Consider the following 22715-nt stretch of genomic DNA (forward strand, 5'->3'; position numbering starts at 1 on the left):
GTTTGTCTTGATTATGATTATTTAATAGTTCAGCAGTGGTGTTTCTTGCTGTTTGGAATTTCATATATAGTCATTGTGATTTATTTATTATATTTTCTTTAATGTTGATCAATTAATTACTCTATCAATATTTGTTTAAAATTTGTTGATTGAACTTTTCATTCATGTATGCAACAATTGTTCTAACCTGTGTGCTCTTTAATTATAAATTATTTCATTTTTTCATTACTTGATATATACTTTGTTTCTCTTACCTCCAGTATACCACGTATGTACCAGAACTCCTGATGAAGCTCACAAATGAGCGAAACATGTCGAGTGGTATCTATTAAGTGGTTTCCTTCATTGCCTCTGTTAAATTGGATCTTAATATTGAGAGATTTGTTTTTAAATTTTTGACATTATGTATTAAATAGATTTAATAAAAGATTGTTTTATACGGTCAGACGTTGCATACACTTTTTTCTTTACTCCTTATACCTCAGTACTTAAGCACCTTTAAAGTCCCAGGGGTAATTCTACCCCACTCCCCTTTCCTTTGTGTATTTTTGCATGGGATGCGGTGCCAAGGGTTGACTGTCCCTGCCCTCTTCATATAAAGGTTGAAAAATTAAGAGGTGATCCAGTACAGTGCTCCAGAATCATCCTCCGCACCCCTGTGAAATGGACTCTCACCGGAAAAGCTGGCTCCCGTTACAGCAGAAAACACGCAGTAGATCCACCATCTGTTGTGGGAATGGCTGTTCAGCAACTCGCACCATCCAGATGTAGCTGTGGTAAATAAAGCTCACTGGGAGACAGATGAGGTCTCCATAATGTAGTATTTATTGGATTTGTATATTAAAAGCCAAAATAAAATTATTCATAAAAACATATGACAATAGGTGCCACTGCCGACCCGGTATTGGACAATGGCCTGACGTCAGCACTAGTGTCTCCTCCCCGACGCATTTTGTCCAATAGGACGTTATCAAGGTGTCCTCTAGTGATGGACATCAAACTAGTTTATATAGCCCCTCAAAACTGCTCAAATCACGGTGTCTCCTTAGAGAAATTGCAAACAGGAAGTGATCCTTCGGCCTTTTGCCAGCAAAATGGCAGATGGATCATTTCCTGTTTGCAATTTCTCTAAAGGAGACACCATAATTTGAGCAGTTTTGAGAGGCTATATAAACTAGTTTGACGTCTTACACTAGAGGACCCCTTGATAATGTTCTATTGGACGAAACGCGTTGGAAAGGAGACACTAGTGCTGACGTAAGGCCACTGTCCGATACCTGGCCGGCAGTGGCACCTATTGTCATATGTTTTTATGATTCATTTTATTTTGGCTTGTAACATACAACTCCAATAAATACTACAGTATGGAGACCTCATCTGTCTCCTGGTGAGCTTTATTTACCACAGCTACATCTGGATGGTGCAAGTTGCTGAACAGCCATTCCCACAACAGATGGCGGATCCACACAGAGTGCGTTCTTGCTGCTGTAACGGCTGCCAGATTTTCCAGTGAGTGTCCATTTCACAGGGGTGCGGTGGATGATTCTGGAGCACTGTACTGGATCACCGCTTCACTTTTCAAACTCACCACAAATTTTTTGTGCACATTTTTGCACTGAACTTTGTGCTTTCACCAATAAGTTTATATTGCTGAACATATCATAGGACTGTGCATTTAAATCTATATTTTTCACTATATAGTTTTTTTTATTGTTGATTTTCATTCAAGATTGGATTTATATATATTTTTTTCACTTTAATATTTTTTTCATTTCAGCACTTTTTTGGACTTTATTTCAATTCGCAATTGAGAAAGGAGTTAACCAAAATTTTGGAAGGTAAATCACAAAAAGCCACATAATAGAAGAACTATTCTTTGCTATGCAGTATCTCACCTCTGAAGACAAATAAAAAGAATATTCTGCATCTCTTATCTACTGTATTTCCTATAGAGGAGCAAGAAAACCCTCACCGATCTCTGGCCTGTGACGCTGGATACGTTGACGATGTTTCCTTTGGTCTTGATGAGATGAGGCACTGCCAGCTGAGTAAGATAAAAAAGCGACCTGGAAAAGTACAGAGATAAGGGGATTATTTTACAATAAACACTCACTTCCTGTTTTGTAAATAATGGGGAAAGTGCAGGCCCCACTCTGAGGGGTCCCTCTTAGTTCTGTGGCCCTTGTAAAGTCTGTCTTGGCTCTTATTCCCTCTGAGGGGACCCTTTCAGCTATGCCACCCTCCATGGGGATCTCTTTTTTGCTTTGTATTGAGCTTTGTGGAGTCCGCCTTTGGCTCTATGGCCCTGCATGGTTCCCATCTCAGCTCTTGATCTTCTGTTGCATGCTTTATGTTTCTCTCTGGAATTCTGGGGAATTAGTAAATATTTGAAACCAAAGATATTCAATGTTTTATATCACATAGACACCGCCCATATGACATACCACCCCTCTACCATACTGGAAGAGTGCTTCTCCTTACCGCACATTGATGTTCATCACACGGTCATAGTCCTCCAGTGTGGTGTTCTCCACCGTTCCCATTGCCAGGATCCCCCCGCTGTTCACCAGCACGTCCAGCTGTCCAAAGTGACTGACTGTCTCCTCTACAATCCGCTGGAGGACCTTCTCATCTGTCAGATCCCCAGGGACCAGGAAGGGCTGTAAGAAAAAATGTCTGATAACCAGATAACCGATGGTGACAAAATCTGACCATGGCAATGAGGGACATTAATGAATGTGACACAGAGGGAGATAAGGAGACACTAATCAATGTGACACACAGAGGGCATAGATGAGGAAACCGTAATAAAGGACGCACACAGTGTAAACACATAGAGTACATATGACATGTCACGTCACCTTCAGACCAGAGATCTCTTCGCAGCGCTGGGCTGTCTCTTGCAGCTTCTCCTGGTTTCTTCCATTTAGGGCCAGTCGGGCCCCCAGGCCAGCGAAGAGGATGGCAGTTCCAGCCCCAATTCCAGAGCTGGCTCCGGTCACCAGGCACACCTTCCCCTGCAGGGACACCACCTGAAGGATGGACACAGAATGGAGGTTTAACCTATCAGGAGATGCTACAGACAATAACTCCACATATGACCATAATGGGGGGGCACACTTTCTGTGCAACTGGCTGCAAATATAAGAGTGAGTCCCTGCTCTCTGAGCACACAGCTGGGGTCCCTGACCTCAAGGGCCCATAGACAGTTGCCCCACCCACTGTAGCTACTGTTTCCTACTCTGGACTTGCCGCTGCTCAATAGACGGGGAGATTCTTATTTTAGTTTGGGAAACAGCAATATTTGCTGTGTCTTCCCCATCCCCCTCATGCTTAGCAATTGATATTAATTACAAATGTTACATTATATCCAACAGGAACCCCTCACATCACAAACAGTGTTGCAGTTTACATTCAGGATGATACTTTGCAGTTGCATTTTGTAAACACAACATAATGTGTGTAAAAAAGGACACTTTCTCCACGGAGCCAAGACGTACCCCACAAAGAACCACAGAGCATACATGGGACCAATGGAAGGCTGTAGAGTGGAGAGGGACCTGACAGATGGTGTAGAACCAAGAAGAACAATATGGAGGGTTCTAGAGCCAAGTGGTACCCCACAAATGATCAGAAACCAGAGAAGGACGCCTCAGATGACAAAGAAGGATCCCAGAGAGGGCGGGAGAGCCAAAAGGAACCCAAGAGCAGGCCAGAAAGTAGAGAGTAATCCCTCAGACTACTAATAAGGATCCCAAAGGGGGCTTGAGAGCCAAAAGAGACCCCAGAAAGGGCCACAAAGTAGAGAGGAACCCCCCAGAGAACCAGGAGGAATGCCACAGAGGGCAGGAGAGTAAAGAGGAATCCCAGAGAGAGACAGATAACGCAGCATTGGTGGGAAACTAGTTTGTGAAATGCCAACACCTGGATTGTCCTCCCCGCCTGCTCTCACCCAGCAATGTTATCTATTACAAATATTCCAATGTAGTCAACAGGAGCTTCTCACATCACACACAGTTACATCTGTGATGATCCTTTGTATCTGCACTCTGTAAACACAACAAAATGTTGTTGATTTACCAAAATCAGAGACTGCAAAATCTGGCGTAGCTGAGCATGGTAGCTAATCAGCTTCTAAATTCCGCTTGTTCAATTAAGCTTTGACAAAAAAATAAAAATAAACCTGATTGGTTTCTATAAATGGCTGCACAAGATTTTGCACTCTCCAATTTTACAAAATTAACTCCAATGTGTGTAAAAAGAACTCTCTCCACAGATCCAAGACAGGCCCCACAAAGGGCCATAGAGCAAGGATGGGTTCGCTGGAAGGCTGTAGAGAGGATAGGAACTTTATAGGAGGCCATAGAGCCAAGAATGGGTGGTTCTAGAGCTGACAGGGGTCCAAGTAAGAACCTAAGAGCTAAGAGGGGGCCCACAAAAGACCATAAAGCAAAGAAGGACACCTCAGAAAACCAAAAAGGATCCCAGAGTGGGCTGTAGGGCCAAGAAGGAACCCAGAGAGGGCCAGAAGGTAGAGAAGGACCCCTCAGAGAACCAGGAGGGATTCCAGAGATGGCTGGATCATCAAGAGGGAACTCCGAGAGGGCCAGAAAAGATGTGAGGGACTCCGCAGAGAACCATCAGGGATCCCACAGAGGGCTGGAGAGAAAAGAGGGACCCCAGAGATGGCCAGATAATGCAGCATTGGTGGGATACAATGGCAGTTTGTGAAAGCCTGACACCTGTTGTACACTCTACATCCCGCAATTGTTATTTATAACAAATTTTATGTTGTAGCCAATAGGAGCTACTCTCATCACACATACAGTTACAATGTACATTCACAAAGACACTTTCCACCTTCACTCTCTAAATGCAACATAATGTTTGTTAACCTCTTCCCAACCAAGTAATGCCCAGCCACCACATTTATGCATCCACAGCGGTCTGAGGTTGTTTGCTGAGCATGTACTCACCTTGTGCTTCCAGAACACTGACCGGTCATGGTTTTTGTTCAGGAGCCAGCAGGACAAACGCCAGATCATGTGGCTGGTATGAGACAATCACTGAAGTTACGTGATCAGGAAGCTGTGATGCCTACCTGCATAAAGCCCACTTAAAGGTCCATGAAAAGGTTATTAGGGGCACTTTTCCCACAGAGCCATGACAGGCTCCACAGAGGACAGTAGAGCATGATTGGCAGTACAGAAGTCCATAGATGGCTAGATGGGCCTCAGTGGTCGCTATGGTGCCAAGAAGTACTCTAGAGAGGGGCCACAGAGTGGAAAGGGACCCCAGGAAGGGCCATAGAGTGGATATACAGTATATCTCTTCATCGCAATACTGAAAAGTGTTTTCCTTATGCCTTTTAACTCTGGCATGCTACTTTGCTTAACCATCTGTAGAATGTCCACATTGCTTTCCTTTTGTTTCCTCCATATGCCTTACCTTTAAATTATGGCCTTTTCTTATCTTTATTAGCTGTCCACTTGTAATGCCCTATACACACGGTCTGACATTGATCGGGCATTCCGACAACAAAATCCTAGGATTTTTTCCGACAGATGTTGGCTCAAACTTGTCCTGCATACACACGGTCACACAAAGTTGTCGGAAAATCCGATCATTCTGAACGCGGTGGCGTAAAACACGTACGTCGGGACTATAAACGGGGCAGTAGCCAATAGCTTTCATCTCTTTATTTATTCTGAGCATGCGTGGCACTTTGTGCGTCGGATTTGTGTACACACGATCGGAAATTCCGACAACGGATTTTCTTGTCGGAAAATTTTATAGCCTGCTCTCAAACTTTGTGTGTCGGAAAATCCGATGGAAAAAGTCTGATGGAGCCCACACATGGTCAGAATTTCTGACAACACGCTCCAATCGCACATTTTCCATCGGAAAATCCGACCGCGTGTACGGGCCATAAGTCTGTTTCTGAAGTGAGAATTTTGCTCTGCATAGCCAGCCATTTTTTTTTAACTCCCTGATAATTAGTAATTAGAAGCACACACCCCTATCCTTAGCAGTATTTAACTATGCATCTTTTGGGAAAGGCAGATGGGGGTTCTTTCTCAAAGTGGGGGTATTTCTATAATTGGGAGCACTTCTGACTCTGCACTTCAGCAAATGCACAAAGCGAAGGAACACAAGAAAGCACCTTGGAAAAAAAAACACAAAGACTACAGGTGACCTTGTTTAACCACTTTAGCCCCGGACCATTTGGCTGCCCAAAGACCAAAGCACTTTTTGCGATTCGGCACTGCGTCGCTTTAACTCACAATTGCGTGGTTGTGCGATGTGGCTCCCAAACAAAATTGACGTCCTTTTTTTCCCCAAAAATAGAGATTTATTTTGGTGGTATTTGATCACCACCTGCGGTTTTTATTTTAAACAAAAAATTTGCATCAATTTTGGAAAAAAAATGCATTTTTTACTTTTTTAATAAATATTCCCAAATAAATATATAAAAAAACATTTTTTCCCCTCAGTTTAGGCCAATACGTAATAATCTACATATTTTTGGTAAAAAAAAAATCGCAATAAGCGTTTATTGATTGGTTTGCGCAAAAGTTATAGCGTCTACAAAATAGGGAATAGTTTTATGGCATCTTCATAATTTTTTTTTTTTTAACTAGTAATGGTGGCGATCAACGATTTTTTTTTTTTTTTTTTCAAATATAGATTTTATTTATTTTTTTACATGCCCAACATGGGCTGAGACATTACAATACAGTACGATGCATACATACATTGAAAATAAAGAGAGGAATATTCGTTTACCTTCCTGGATAATCTTATATATTAGAATATTTCCTACAGTAGAAGGTCAGCAGATAAAATTCACAATTAGCATTTCTCTCTATTGGTTTCCCTTCGCCTCCTATCCCACCTGGGCAGAATCTCAGTAACCAAGAGGGGAAGGGCAGCCGAGGACATCACAGACATTCATCGGGAAAAATAAAGGGGTAAATAAAGGAAGGGATAAGAAGCGGAAAAAAAAAAAAAAATAGGGGGGGGAGTCTGCAGGGGGTGGATGGGGGGGGGGGGGGGGCTCTGGCTGATTCAGGACAGCCTCAGATTTAGCATTATCTGAAAAAGTGAGCTTATTAGGCGGTTCTAAGGGTGGTGCCCTCTGAGGATAAGATAAATTGTTGCCATATTGCCCATGTCTTTGTATATTTTTCCTGCTGGTGTCTCGCCGTTAGAACCAGATCCTCCATTCTACTAATCTCCTCCACCCTCCGAACCCACTCCGCCACGGTTGGTGGAGATTGTTTTTTCCAATATAGTGGGATACAAGATTTAGCTGCGTTAACTAAGTGTCGCACAATGGACTTTTTGTACCTTTTAGTTGATATAGTATTAACGTGTAACAGAAAAAAGGCTGGGTCGTTAGGGATATCGTATTCCGTAAATTTTTGGATGGTTGCTCTAACGGTAGACCAGAAATGTGAGAGTTTTGAGCAGGACCAAAAAATGTGCAGCAACGTGCCTCTTTCCGTCCGACATCTCCAACAAAGTGCCGAGGTGTTCGGGTAGAAGGTATGTAGGGCTTGAGGAGTTAGGTACCACCTTGTCAAGAGTTTGTAATTAGTTTCCTGTATTTTTGTACAAATAGAGGATTTTAGCGAGAAAGTTACTACACGTTGAATCTGGTCCGATGTAAATGTACAACTCAAATCTCTCTCCCATTTACGTATAAAGGTTAGATGTGTGTCGTCTGTCGGGCTAATGAGGAGGTTATACATTATCGACAGCGTTCTTGCGAGTGCACCCTCCTCCGAGCAGTAGTTTTCGAATGTCGTTAGAGGTTGTGAGAACTCTTGGGAGTTAGGTATAGACGCAAGGAAGTGTCTCAACTGGACAGCCGTCCAAAATGACAACTTGAATGGGCCTGATTGGTTGCTTAATGTCTCCACGGAGGGCCATGAATCTCCCGTCAGGAAGTGTCGTGCTTGTATGCGTTTTAGGTTCAACATGGCATTTTTAACCTGAGGGTCTAGACCTGGAGAAAATTGCGGGTTCCCTATAATTGGGTATAGTGGGGAGTTAGCCGAAGATAGTGATTGCGCTTGGCAAGTTTGTGAGCTCACTCTGAGTGTCGTTCCTATCAGTGGGTGTTTTCTGTCTTGTGCTCGGAGGTGTTCGTGGCACCATAGAGCTCCCTGCAGGGGTATTTGCACCTGGGCCTGTTCTAGATGTGTCCATAATTTAAGGTCTTGGTGGCGACACCAGTCTATAATTCTGCCCAGGTGTACTGCCTGGTAGTATTTCCTCACATCCGGGACAGCAAGGCCTCCGGAAGCTTTGGGCATAGATAGGAGTGTACGTGGTAATCTCGATTTCTTGTTTGCCCAGATGAATTTATGGAATTGACTGTGTACCTTTCTAAAATATGATGTGGGGATCGCGATTGGGAGTGCTTGTAATAAATAAAGGTATTTGGGTAAGATGCACATCTTGATAAGATTACATCTCCCGAACCAGGAGTGTAGGCCTTTACCCCAAGACGTCAGTATGTTTCCTGTTTTAGCTAGTAAGGGTGGGAAATTCAGTTTAAAGGCGTGGTTAAGGTTTGCTGGGACCTGAGCACCCAAATATGTCAGAGCTGTGGATGTCCATTTAAAGTTAAAACTAGAGCACAGTGTTTGTTGAGTCGGTCGTGATAATTCTATACCCATGGCCTCTGATTTATTGTAGTTAATTTTAAGATTGGAGATATTTCCAAATTCTTCAAATTCCTTAAGAAGATTTGGAAGAGAGATTACTGGATTTGATAGGGAGAACATCAGGTCGTCCGCATATGCAGAGACCTTATATTGGGTCCCTCCAACCTTTAGGCCTTGGATGTCTGGGTTATTTCTAATTTTACTTAGGAACGGTTCCAACGTGAGGGCAAATAGTAGGGGGGACAGTGGGCAACCCTGTCTCGTCCCGTTTTTAATTTGGAAGGGGTCCGATAAAATTCCGTTCACTTTGACTTGAGCTGTGGGGGTATTGTATATCTGGGTGATCCACCCCAACATCTTCTCTCCCAGTCCTATGTGTCTAAGGACTGTAAACATATACTCCCAGTTAACCCTATCGAACGCCTTTTCGGCGTCCGTGTTTAGGAAAACTGAGGGCTCATGAGTCTGGCTGGCTATGTGTATCAGGTTTAGTACTTTGATTGTACTGTCTCTAGCTTCCCTGGTGGGGATGAAGCCCACCTGGTCTAGATGAATTAAAGATTGCATGTGATGGGTTAGACGGGACGCAAGGATCTTAGTGAATAGTTTGAGGTCTGTATTTAACAAGGAGATGGGTCTATAACTACTACATATTAGAGGGTCTTTGCCCTCTTTTGGAATGACTGTAATGTGTGCTCGTGTGGTATCATTTGAGAATGCAGTTTGGGGTCCTATTGCATTAAAAAAGGATATCATGTGAGTGTTAAGGGAGGGAAATAGCGTTTTATAATATGGGAGGGTAAGGCCATCTGGTCCAGGGGCTTTATCAGGTTTGGCAGATTTGAGTGCTAATGTCAATTCTTCTTGCGTGATTGGGGAATCTAAATCCGCTATATCTTCTGGTGTCAGTGTGGGAATCTGGCTGGAGGACAAGTATGCCTCCATCCTCGATTGTGCCCTTGGTGTGGACGGTAGGCTATAGAGAGTTTCGTAATATTCCTTAAAGGAGTTAGCTATCTGACGTGGTAAACTGACTTTCTTATCAGTTGCCGTTTTGATATGGGGGATGTATGTTTTCGTTTTAAGATCCTTAACTGCTCTGGCTAGTATTCGTCCACATTTGTCTCCCGACTCATACGTAGTGAGGCGACATCTTTGTAACGCTGCCTTTGCCCTATACCCAAGTAGGTCATTTATTTGACTGCGGGTGGAGTTTAGTTCAGCTTCTATTAGGGGGTCTGGTGAGTTTTTGTGTTGCGACTCAATGATGTGTAGTTTGTTAAGTATCTCTAATTGTTTCCCATTCTCTCTTTTTATCCGTGCGCCGTGTTTTATGAATATCCCCCTGATAACCGCCTTATGGGCCTCCCATATCGAGCCTGGGGTGCAGTCAGCTGTCGTGTTTGTGCGAAAATAACTCGTCAGTTCTCTATTCACTTCTTCTAGGACCTCCGGTCTCTGCAAGAGGCTCTCATTGAGGCGCCAGAAGGGAGTCCTATGTGTAGAGACGTCCGACAATGCATAAGACAACATTATCGGAGCATGGTCTGACCATGTCTTTAGGCCTATGGTCGATTCCCTAACTGCATGTAGTTGGCTATGGGGAATTAGGAAGAAGTCTATTCTTGAGTGTATTCTGTGGGGGGATGAGTAGAACGTGTAGTCCCTTTCACCCGGGTGTTGGAGGCGCCACACGTCGATGAGCTGGTGCTCATGTAGGGTTTTGTTGATGTGTTTACGGGCTTTAATCGATATGGAAGACGATCCTGAGGAAGTATCTACGTTAGGAGCTAAAGGTGTGTTAAAGTCTCCCCCTAGTATCAGTTGGCCTTCGCAAAATTTGGTCAGTTTAGAAATGGTGTGTTGTATAAAAATGTCCTGATTTTCATTTGGGGCATATATAGTCGCCAGCGTCAGGAGCTTATCTCCAATAAGACCCTTAATAAATGTGTATCTGCCCTCCCTATCCACCATAGAGGCCTTAAGGGTCCAATGTATTTTACTTGACAGGAGAATGGAGGTCCCTCTAGATTTAGTCTTGTTAGTAGAATGATAGGTCAGTGGGAAAGATCTATTTTTAAGGACTGGCAGTTTGTTCTCTTTAAAATGAGTTTCCTGGATGAAGGCCACGTCGGCATTGGCTCTTCTTAACTCATTCATAAGAATACGTCGCTTCTCCGGTGTGTTAAGGCCTTTTGCGTTTATTGAAAATACTTTCAGGCTGTCCATCCTCAACCAGAGCACTAAATGGGGAGGGGGAGGGAAAAAAAAAAAAAAAAAAAAAAAAAAAAAAAAAAAGGGGGGGGGGGGGGGAAGAGAAGGAGAGGGGGGGGGGGGTTAGGTAGGTAGGGTAACTCTACTGCAAGCTATTAGCTTGCTTTTACACGTCTCTACGAACCTCAGTCGAGAGATGTGCTGGCCTATGTGGGGGAGTGACTGGGGAAGGCGAAAGAGGGGTGCTCCCGGCCCATCCAGACCAACCCGGGCCCTAGGAGATACATAAGTAGTCCCCGTGTTCTTCATATGGGTTAGTTTAGCCAGTTGGAGCATATATGTCTCGGGTAGGTTTAGATCATTTAGAGATAGCGTGACAAGGATCTCGGGTTGTATATGCATTTCAATGACATGTATCTAAGCGAAAGAACTCTCAGGGTTTCGTGTAGGCCTACTCAAAGGTGTGGAATACTGTAGTTGTCAAAAAAAAAAAAAAAACCCAAAAACCCCCCGGCCTAGCGCCTCTAGTCATCAAAATTGAGTATCTGTCATAGTAAATTCCAGCTCTTCATCTTGCACTAGTTATCTGAAAATCTAAATAGGTATTGTATGCTCAGTTTATCTTAGTTTAACTTGACATTTACTCTAGAGTTATTATTTAAACTGGTCAGCTGACTTGGCATGGTTAAGCCCGTGCTCTAATATTCAGAAAAACATCATGTATTCTCATCATCTTATATATCTATTTGCAGCCTGTGGTAAAGAGACATCCAAAGTATTGCATCAATTATCTGTGCCTTTAGCTGTAATAGAACATAAATAAAAGAAAACAATAGAAACCAGTAACAAAACCCCTGTAGTAGGAGAAACAAAAACCATTCCCCGGATATCTCAGTGGACTAGGAGAGTGGGGGGGGGGGGGGGGCTTTCATCATCTCCCCCTGCAACCTGGGTGGTAAAAAACTACCAACTTTAACATATGTAAACCTTGCGTTCACCCCTTCAACCCCCCCACCCAGTGTCCCCCAGGGGGCAAATCCCCCAAATCTTCCAGGCTCATCCGCCTCTTGTCTGGATGAAGGACGAGAGCTCGGTGGTGGACAGAGATATATGTGGCAAAGCCAGTCCCTATACATCTCAAACTCTCTCCTCCCAGAGAGAAGGGGTAAAATCATCCTTGCTGCTTTGTTTAAGTGTTCCTGTTAGGGGACAGGCAGTCTTTTGGATCAATCGTGAGGCATACTTTGGTCTCGATCAGGGGGTATCTCAACTGACAGGGGGAAAAACAACAAAACTGAGCGTCCTGCCTCAGGGGAGAACAGTGACCCCTCATGACTCACGTGTCCCATCTGGTGTTGGTGGACGGGATCTCCGGCGTTGTCTCTGCGGCCTCGGCTGAGGGTTTGTCTGCGATGAGTGTGGGCCTGGCCGTCCCCCAGTTTGGGGAAGGAATCTCAGCCAGTTCGGTATCCGGATGGGGGTTGTCTCCAGGAATATAGAGAGGGCTGGTAAGTCTCTCTGGGATCGTAGCTGGAATGATCTCTGTCCTTTCTTGAAAAGCACTGAGAGTGGGTATCCCCAGCGGTAGGTGGCTCCTTGTCTGCGGGCTATCTCCAACACTGGACGCAGCATAGCTCTCCTCTGTAGGGTGGCTCTGGAGACGTCAGGTAGAATTTTAACCACCGCTCCATCAAAGTCTACATCTCCCGCTTCCCATGCTCTGCGGATGATTATTTCTTTGTGGGAATAGTGGTGAAGGCGGCAGATAACATCCCTCGGTCTGTTAGGGTCTTGCGATTTTGGACCCAGCGCTCGATGGATGCGGTCAAACTCCATGTTTTGAGGGAGCGAATCACCCGGAAGCTTGCGGAATATAGCGATCGCGGTGGCAGCAAGATCTTCAGGTCCCGTCGCTTCTGGGAGGCCGCGCAGACGAAGGTTGTTGCGTCTGCTGCGGTCCTCCATTTCTTCCTGGTGTAGTTGGAGCATTGTAGCAGCGTCCACATGAGCTTCTTGGAGGTGTTCTAATTCTGAAACCCGTTTTTCCAGGGATGTCACTGAGGTCTCCCCCGCCGTCAATCTAGTGGATAGTGTGTTCAGCTCTCCCTTCACTTCTTGCATGTCTTTGCGGTGCTGTGTCTCCAGGCGTTCGATGAGGGATTCTATGTCCATCTTAGTGGGGAGGGCTTTAAGCAGTGCCCATAGCTCCGCTTCTCCTCCAATGCCCCTGGAATTCAACAGGGGGGTCCCCGATCCGGACTGCAAAGCCACCGGAACATCTGAGTAGGAGTCCGAGTCCAGTGAGGCAGCCGGCGATGCCGATCTGTTCCCTTGCGTCCCGCTCGTCTCTCCACGCGGTTCCGCCATCTTGGGGTCTGGGGTGAGAGTCCGGGGTTGAGTAAGAAAGTGGTCTATAGTTCCTCCAGAGTCCCTTTGTCTGGCTGATCTACCTCTCCCCTTTGTCCTCCTTCTCCTCGAGTACATGCCTTGCACTCCGGGTAGGTTTCAGAGCATAGTAGGCTCGGCAAGCCTGGATGAAGCCGGGAGCTCAGAAGCACAGCGTCCTCACCTCGCCATGTCCAGGCCACGCCCCGATCAACGATTTTTATCCTGACTGCGACATTATGGCGGATACATCGGACACTTTTGGCGCTATTTTGGAACCATTCACATTTCTGCAGCGATCAGTGCAATTAAAAATGCATTGATTACTGTGTAAATGTGACTGGCAGTGAAGGGGTTAACCACTAGGGGGTAGTGAAGGGGTTAAGTGTGTCCCAGGGAGTGATTCTAACTGTGGGAGTGGGCGTGGCTATGTGTGACACGACACTGATCACCGCTCCCGATTACAGGGAGCTGTGATCAGTGTCCTGTCACTAGGCAGAACGGGGAAATGCTTGTATACATTAGCATTTCCCCGCTCTTACTCTCAGTAAGACGATTGCGGGTATCCCCGCGGACATCGGGTTCGCGGGACCCGCAATCACGCTCACGGAGGTCTCGGTGCACGCACACCCGCAAACCGCTTCTTAAAGGGCAACGTACAGGTACGTTAATCTGCCTGTAAGTGCCCATCTGCCGACATATATCGGCGTGAGCCGGTCGGCAAGCAGTTAAACCCTCCGCTCTTCCTTCATGTTTTAAAATGCACTGTCTACCACTCCTTCTGGCAGCTGTGTCCTCTATCCTTAAACTAACTCTCCTGCAGACCTCTCCTCCACCCCACACTTTATATATATCACCCTCCCTTCTGTCCTCTCCTTATAACTGCACTCACCAACTCCTGCTAATTCTAAATCCATATGCACAAAAAAACTCCAGGACACTGGGGCATGTCCCTTAATATAAATCACACTCCCACATTACCTCCCTCACCCTTCTGCTTCTCCTAACCTCTGGTGATGTATCCCCAAACCCTGGGCCTCCTTCATTTAACTGTACTCAACACACCCATTACCCTACACCCTCTATCTGCAATGCACACATTCTAGTTCCCATTTCTCTTCTTCCCAAGACCAGACTTCCTTTCTCTTGTGCCATTTGGAATGCCCGCTCTGTCTGTAACAAGCTCCCCTCTCTCCATGATCTCTTTATCGCTAACTCATTTAATCTACTTGCCATTATCGAAACCTGGCTCCACGAATCCGACACTGCATCTTCTGCTGCCCTATCCCACGGTGGTCTTCTTTGGAATCACTCCCCCAGACCCAGTAGACGCAAAGGAGGGGGTGTTGGAATCCTTTTAGCCCCACATAGCATCTTTCAGGTACTTCACCCACCACCCTCTCTGTCACTCTTCTCCAGGGCCGGACAGGGCAGGAAAACCAGCCCTGGAAATAATTTCATAGCAGCCCAGTGGCAAATTGTGGGTTGTCAGCACCCAAGGCAAGCAACTTGCTCCCCTAATCTGCAGACATTTAACACTCCCGGAGTTCCTTCCACACGTACAGTATTAAATAGGGATGAGCCGAACACCCCCCCCCCCCCCCCGGTTCGGTTCGCATCAGAACATGTGAACAGGCAAAAAATTTGTTTGAACACGCGACCCAGGTCCCCAAACACTTTTTATGACAATACCATGCATATAAGCCTTTAAAATGAGCACTTTTGATTTCTCCCATAGACTTTTCAAGGGTGCTCCACGGCTTTCGAATTTGCCGCGAACACCCCAAATTGTTCGCTGTTCGGTGAACTGGCGAACAGCCGTTGTTCGAGTCGAACATGAGTTCGACTAGAACTCGAAGCTCATCCCTAGTATTAAACCCCTTATGGTACATTTTAGGATGTACCACATGTTACCACCCTCTTTGTTCTCCTTTCTTTCCCTTTTATCCCTCTCTCTATCCTAATTTATCGTTTTTTTCCCCCCATCTCTCTCTCCATGCATCTTTCTTGTTCTTTCTCTTATTCTTTCTCACCCGTTTTCTTTGTTCTTTCTCCTCTTTTCCTCTCTCTTTTTATTCCTTCTCTTACTCCTTGTTTTTTTTCTCTCCCTCTCACCTCCTTTCTTGCCCCCCAATATAGTAATATATATATATACACATACACACACACACACACATACATACACACTGTATATTTTTACAACTATATGTACTGTATATTGCACCCAATGAATGATTGCCTTTGGAGGAGGGGGGATTCCAATGTGGAATGTGCCTTGGTCATTGCCAGTGTGGAATGTGCCTTGGTCATTGCCAGTGTGGAATGTGCCTTGGTTATTGCCAGTGTGGAATGTGCCTTTGCCATAGCCAATGTGGGTTGTGCCTTGGTCATTGCCAATGTGGGATGTGCCTTGGTCATTGCCAATGTGGAATGTACCTTGGCCATAGCCAATGTGGATGTGCCTTGGTCATAGCCAATGTGGGATGTGCCTTGGCCATAGCCAATGTGGGATGTGCCTTAGTCATTGCCAGTGTGGGATGTGCCTTGGCCATTGCCAATGTGGGATGTGCCTTGGCCATAGCCAATGTGGGATGTGCCTTGGTCATTGCTAATGTGGAATGTGCCTTGTGCCTTGGACATACTATAGGAGACGGTCAGAGACTGCAGACATAGTACAGGGGATGATTAGGAATTGCAGACTTAATTGATTCAGGAGATGGTCAGAGACTGCATTTAAAGCTGAAGTCAGTATACAGGTATATATAGTATTGCAGGGCTGCTCCACTCTATTTAAACCTGCTCCGCAAGATCAAGTCGGTAGGTTAATTGGCTTCTGTCCACAAAATTGGCCCTAGTATATGAATGTTAGGGACCTTGCATTGTGGGCTCCTTGAGGGTAGGAATCGATGTGAGTGTGCGATATATGTGTAGAGCGCTGCGTAAAAAATGACACAGCGCTACATGGGTACCTTAAATAAAAATAGGGATAATTGTAGACACTTGCTCAGGTTGAACTCGATGGACTGGTGTCTTTACTCAACCTTACTAACCATGTAACTATATATACTAACTATGTAACTATGTAACTAAGTCAGTCATTTTCCTTTGAACGTACAAGCAAGTGACAGAAGACAGCATCACATCCAATTTCCAAAATACTCATTTTCTTACAAACACTTAACTGCTCAAGATTAGTGGAGGACAGTAACCAGTTAATGGGGCTGTGAAGCTTTTAGCCTGATCCAGCAGTAAATCCTCCAAAAACAAAACCAAACATCAAACAAACTGTGCATACAGAGCTATGGCTAAATAGCTGATTATAAGCTAAAATGGTTAACAGCCATGTGTCCCTGGTCTCATAGAATGCTGCTGCAGCATCTTCCAGACCGGTAACCTGCACACTGCCTGATCACATAGATATCTGGAAGACACTGCAGCTGGCCAGCAACATGTAACTGTGCTCCAGACGATCCTGTGGTTTCCTTTCAGCCAGAGTTGTGTGTTCTGCAGAACTTGTATTGTTGTAGTCATACCTTCTTGTATCTCCCTCCTGGCGCCCCCATTCAGCACCGCTCCAGCACTTACAGTCAAATGTGAGCGGGCTGAAAAGGGGGAGGGCTACACTGCCTGCTGATTGGCTGTGGATGGAAGGGATGAAGAGCAGGTCCTCCCTTGTACTCCCTTGTACTCCACAGCCAGAGATAATTTCCTCAGCCAGCCCCGCCTCCTGTTCACAGCTCCTAGCTGACAGAGGCCCCAGGGCAGCCAGCCTACCAGGAAATTTCCCGTTATCCCGGTAGGCCAGTCCGGCCCCTGGTCTCATCATTTGAGGCACACTGCATTTGTCTCTTCTCCCCAGTTTCTCTAAGGATAACTGTGATCTATCGCCCCCCTGGACCACCATCAACCTTTCTTGATGACTTCTCTGCCTGGCTACCCTACTTTCTCTCTTCTGAAATCCCTGCTATCATTCTCGGGGACTTCAACATCCCTACTAATACTAACGTTCCTGCTACTTCCAAACCTCTAATGCCGCGTACACAGGGTCGGAATTTCCAACATAAAAAGTCCGATGGAAGCTTTTGGTTGGATAATCCGACCGTGTGTATGCCCCATTTCTGTCGGCATTTCCGACGGACTTAGAGAACATGCTCTAAATTTTTCCGTCGGAAATGCTGACGGAGCTTGTCCCGTTGGCAAGTCCGACGGTGTGTACGCGGCATTAGTCTAACCTCCTCCTTTGACCTGCATCAATGGATACATGCTTCTACTCACTCTGAAGGCAATACCCTTGAGCTTGTTTTCTCCCACCTATACACTCCGTACAACCTCTGCCACTATTCTTACCCTCTATCTGATCGCTACCTTATTAGTTTCACTCTCTCCCTCTCCTCCACCTCCTCTCCCTCCAACTGCCTAATGGTTACCCGTAGAAACCTACACCATCTAAAACCTTCTCTTCTCTACTCTGCTACTGACCACCTCTATGACAAAATTGCACCCCTGTCCTGCACCTAGCCACTTCTGTCTACAACACTTCACTTCTAGCCTCCCTGAACACACTGGCCCCCCTCACTACACACAGAATCAGGCCCCGACCACTTCAACCTTGGCAAACAGATGACATTAGAAGTCTGAAAAAACATGGCCGTGCTCTTGAGCGCCTGTGGTGTAAGACAAAGTCCCAGAAAGATTTCAGCCAGCATAAATCTGCCCTTCAAAAATACAATTCCTGCCTCCTCACTGCCAAGCAGACCTACTTTATCTCTCTCATTAACACCTTATTATGCCATCCCCGTCAACTCTTCTCTACCTTTAACTCTCTACTTCGTCCTCCACCGCCTCCACCCACCAACTCACTCACTGCCCAGGAGATTGCCAATCACTTCAAACAGAAGATTTGATACAATTCACAAGGAGATATCTACTGTTCAGATACCCTCAACGCTTTACACTTCATGCCCACAGGTACAATCATCACTTCCCTCTTTCAACCCCACCACTATAGAGGAGGTTGCTAAACTACTTGCTAACAGCCATCTGACCACCTGCCCCCGGATCCTATTCCCTCGCAAATGCTATATTCACCCTCTGGCTCTATTCTATAGTCTCTACCCACATCTTCAATCTCTCCCTCTCTTCTGGCATCTTCCCCAACTCTCTAAAACATGCACTTGTCAGCCCCATCCTTAAAAAGCCCTCACTGGACCCATCCAATCTTACCAACCTACGCCCCATCTCCTTGCTCCCCTTTTTATCCAAACTCCTTGAATGTTTGGTCTACTGACCGTCCAGCTTGCTGATAATAGCCTTCTTGATCCCCTTCAGTCTGGATTTCATCCTCAACACTCCACAGAAACTGCTCTCTTAAAACGAACAAACAATCTACTAATGGCCAAAATCAATGGACACTATTCTGTACTTCTACTCATTGACCATCCCCTCCTCCTCAAAAAACTCCACGCCTTTGGTCTCCATGACTGTCTCTGGTTCTCTTCCTACTTATCCCACCTTTAGAGTTACTTACAACTCTACTTCCTCCCCTTCTTTTCCTTTCTCTGTTGGGGTCCCCCAAGGTTCTGTTCTTGGACCTCTCCTATTTTCAATCTACACCTCCTCCCTGGGTCAGCTGGTCCAATACCGTCTCTACGCTAATGACACTCAAATCTATATCTCTACCCCTCAGCTCACTCCTTCAGTCTCCTCTCGTATCACTATTTTTCTATTCGATATATCAGTCTGGATGTCACACCACTTCCTCAAACTTAATCTATCTAAAACTGAACTTATCATTTTTCCTCCCCCTCCTACCTCTTCCCCTGATCTTTCTGTCAAAATTGATGGCACAACTATAAGGCCATCCCTACATGTCAAGGTCCTAGGTGAAATCCTGGACTCTGAACTCTCCTTTAAGCCCCACGTCTAATCACTGTGCAAGTCTTGCTGCCTCAACCTCCGCAACATCTCCAAAATACACCCCTTTCTAACCAATGACACAACAAAGCTCTTAATTCACTCCCTGGTCATCTCTCGCCTCGAATACTGAAACTCCCTTCTCATTGGCTTACCTCTACATAGTCTATCACCTCTTCATTCCATCATGAATGCTGCTGCCAGACGCATCCACCTTACCAATCGCTCTGTGTCTGCTACTCCTCTCTGTCAATCCCTCCACTGGCTTTCGCTCAACCAACAAACTACATTCAAAATACTAACAACTACTTACAAAGCCATCCACAACTCTGCCTCCGACTACATCACTGACCCAGTCTCAAAACACCAACCAAATCGTTCTTCTCAAGACCTCCTGCTCTCTAGCTCTCTCAGCACCTCCTCCCACCCTCGCCTCCAGGACTTTTCCAGAGCCTCTCCAATCCTATGGAACTCCTTACCCCAATCTGTCCGATTATCTCCTACTCTATTAGCTTTTAGACGATCCCTGAAAACCCTCCTCTTCAGAGAAGCCTACCCTACCCACACCTAACAACTGTATTTTCATTTTCTCCATCTGATCACCACCCACAGTTATTACCTTTTGTTCCACTTGACCCTCCCGTCTAGATTGTAAGCTCTAATGAGCAGGGCCCTCTGATCCCTCCTGTATTGATTTGTATTGTAACTGTACTGTTTGCCCTCATGTAAAGCGCTGCGCAAACTGTTGGCGCTATATAAACCCAGAATAATAATAATAATAATAGTATATGAATGTGAGTTAGTGACCTTAGATTGTAAGCTCCTTGAGGGTAAGGACTGATGTGAATGTACAATGTATATGTAAAGCGCTGTGTAAATTGACAGCGTTATATAAGTACCTTAAATAATAATAATAATAATAATAATAATAATAATAATATATATTTGTATTTTTTATTTTTGAGTTTTAACACATGCCTACATAGTACTGTATATTTTTTTTATATTATTAACATTATTATTATTATTATTAAGTTTTAACACATGCCTACATAGTATTTTTTTTTTTTAACTTTGAAACACATGCCTACATAGTTTTTTTTTTTTTTTTTTATTTAAGTTTGAAACACATGCCTACATAGTATTTTTTTTATTATTATTATTTAGGTTTTAAACACATGCCTACATAGTATTTTTTTATTATTATTTAAGTTTTAAACACATGCCTACATAGTATTTTTTTTATTATTATTTAAGTTTTAAACACATGCCTACATAATATTTTTTTTATTATTATTTAAGTTTTAAACACATGATTACATAGTATTTTTTTTATTTATTTATTTAAGTTTTAAACACATGCCTACATAGTATTTTTTTTATTATTATTTAAGTTTTAAACACATGCCTACATAGTATTTTTTTATTATTATTTAAGTTTTAAACACATGCCTACATAGTATTTTTTTATTATTATTTAAGTTTTAAACACATGCCTACATAGTATTTTTTTTTTTTAAGTTTGAAACACATGCCTACATAGTATTTTTTTTTATTTATTTATTTAGGTTTTAAACACATGCCTACATAGTATTTTTTTTTTATTATTTTTAAGTTTGAAACACATGCCTACATAGTATTTTTTTTATTATTATTTAAGTTTTAAACACATGCTTACATAGTATTTTTTTTTATTTTTAAGTTTGAAACACATGCCTACATAGTATTTTTTAAAATTTATTTATTTAGGTTTTAAACACATGCCTACATAGTATTTTTTTTTTAATTATTATATAAGTTTTAAACACATGCCTACATAGTATTTTTTTTTTATTTATTTATTTAAGTTTTAAACACATGCCTACATTATATTGTAGATGTTTTTTTTTTGTTTTTTTTGTTTTTTTAACAAATGCCAACATAATATTGTATCTTTTTTTAACTAGAGTTTTAACACATGCCGACATCATACCTCCCAACTTTTTGAGATGGAAACGAGGGACGCCTTTTAGCAAAAGTATGTAGGCATAGGACACGCCCCCTGCCATGCCCCCTCAAAGAAGAATTATAAAAAAATAAATTAAAAAAAGAAGAAGATTAGTTAAACCCACAAAGTGCTTTTTTTTAACCATTACTATTCCTTTATATTGGCTTATGAAATGTACAAATGCAGCAATTTAGAATTTGGATGAAAGGTTTAGGGCCAGGAAACACTTTTTGAAAGATGAAAAGTGCATTTGATATACATCTATATAGATCAGATCAAAATGAGGGGGAGTGAGGGACAGAGGGACATTGCTGAAAATCAGGGACAGTCCCTCAAAATCAGGGACAGTCCCTCGAAATCAGGGACAGTCCCTCGAAATCAGGGATAATCTCTTGAAATCAGGGACAGTCCCTCGAAATCAGGGACAGTCCCTCGAAATCAGGGATAATCTCTTGAAATCAGGGACAGTCCCTCGAAATCAGGCACAGTCCCTCGAAATCAGGGACAGTCCCTCGAAATCAGGGACAGTTCCTCAAAATCAGGGACAGTCCCTCGAAATCAGAGACAGTCCCTCGAAATCAGGGACAGTCTCCCGAGATCAGGGACAGTCCCTCAAAATCAGGGACAGTCCCTCGAAATCAGGGACAGTTCCTCGAAATCAGGGACAGTCCCTCAAAATCAGGGACAGTTCCTCGAAATCAGGGACAGTCCCTCAAAATCAGGGACAGTCCCTCGAAATCAGGGACAGTCCCTCGAAATCAGGGACAGTTGGGAGCTATGCAACCTAGTATTGTATTATAACAGCAAGTTGAAGGAATGTGTTGGGCTAGGATCACGCTATGGGATCCTGAACTGTCATCCTCATCCTTACTACAGCAATTAAAGACCCCTGTCCTCCCCCCAGCCCAGGAACAAACACCTGCATATCAGATTGCAGGACTGTTTAAGGACTGCATGCTTGTTACATAATAGTGACCCATTCGGTAACAAAGCTCAGAATGACAAGCAGCACAACCTTCATATATATCAGACAACAGTGGGAGCTCCCTGACGGGACCCCTTTAAGAATGAGAACTGAATGTGCTGAAAAAAAAAAGTCATTGATAACACATTATGCACATGGCGACGACACACGCTGCTCACTTGTTCCTGCTGTGCTGCCATCTCTGCTCCAAGCCTGTTCAGCAGATTTTTTTTTTTTTTTTTTCAAGGAACTTTATTAACACTTAGCACTGACCCAGCTGTGCCTTCAACTCTTTCCCTGCCTGGCGAAATGCAGAAGCTCAGGAATTTATAAAAACTGCTTTGTCATGCTTTTTTTGCCTCTGCCAGAAGCTACCAACTCCAATAAACAGAATGGAGCTTCTCCGTCAAGGAAGTTTGCTTTTTTTTTTTTTTTTTTTACGAAAAGAAAGAAAGAACCCCGCGCTATGGAAATAAGGAATACGTAAATAAAATAATAGGGCTGCTGCTATAAAGTGAAAGGTGAAAGACTCCGATGGTTAATAGATATACAGAAATATTTGCATTTTTCTTTTCTT

At 44.0% G+C, this 22715-nt stretch overlaps 1 protein-coding gene across 1 annotated transcript in view; it reads right to left on the reverse strand.

Moving 5' to 3' along the window:
• The window catches only part of LOC141148170 (3-oxoacyl-[acyl-carrier-protein] reductase FabG-like), a 63896-nt gene extending 41436 nt beyond the window's left edge, over positions 1 to 22460 (reverse strand). Inside the window, exons 1-4 of the mRNA XM_073635359.1 lie at positions 22318 to 22460; positions 2862 to 3032; positions 2482 to 2660; positions 1973 to 2066 (exon numbers count right to left, since the gene is read on the reverse strand). Coding sequence (XP_073491460.1) covers positions 1973 to 2066; positions 2482 to 2660; positions 2862 to 3032; positions 22318 to 22338 — 465 coding nt within the window. The 5' untranslated portion in view covers positions 22339 to 22460. The remainder of the gene's footprint in view (positions 1 to 1972; positions 2067 to 2481; positions 2661 to 2861; positions 3033 to 22317) is intronic.
• Positions 22461 to 22715: the final 255 nt, after the last annotated feature.

Source organism: Aquarana catesbeiana, linkage group LG06, assembly GCF_042186555.1.
Source record: "Aquarana catesbeiana isolate 2022-GZ linkage group LG06, ASM4218655v1, whole genome shotgun sequence".
NCBI classification, from domain to species: Eukaryota; Metazoa; Chordata; class Amphibia; order Anura; family Ranidae; genus Aquarana; species Aquarana catesbeiana.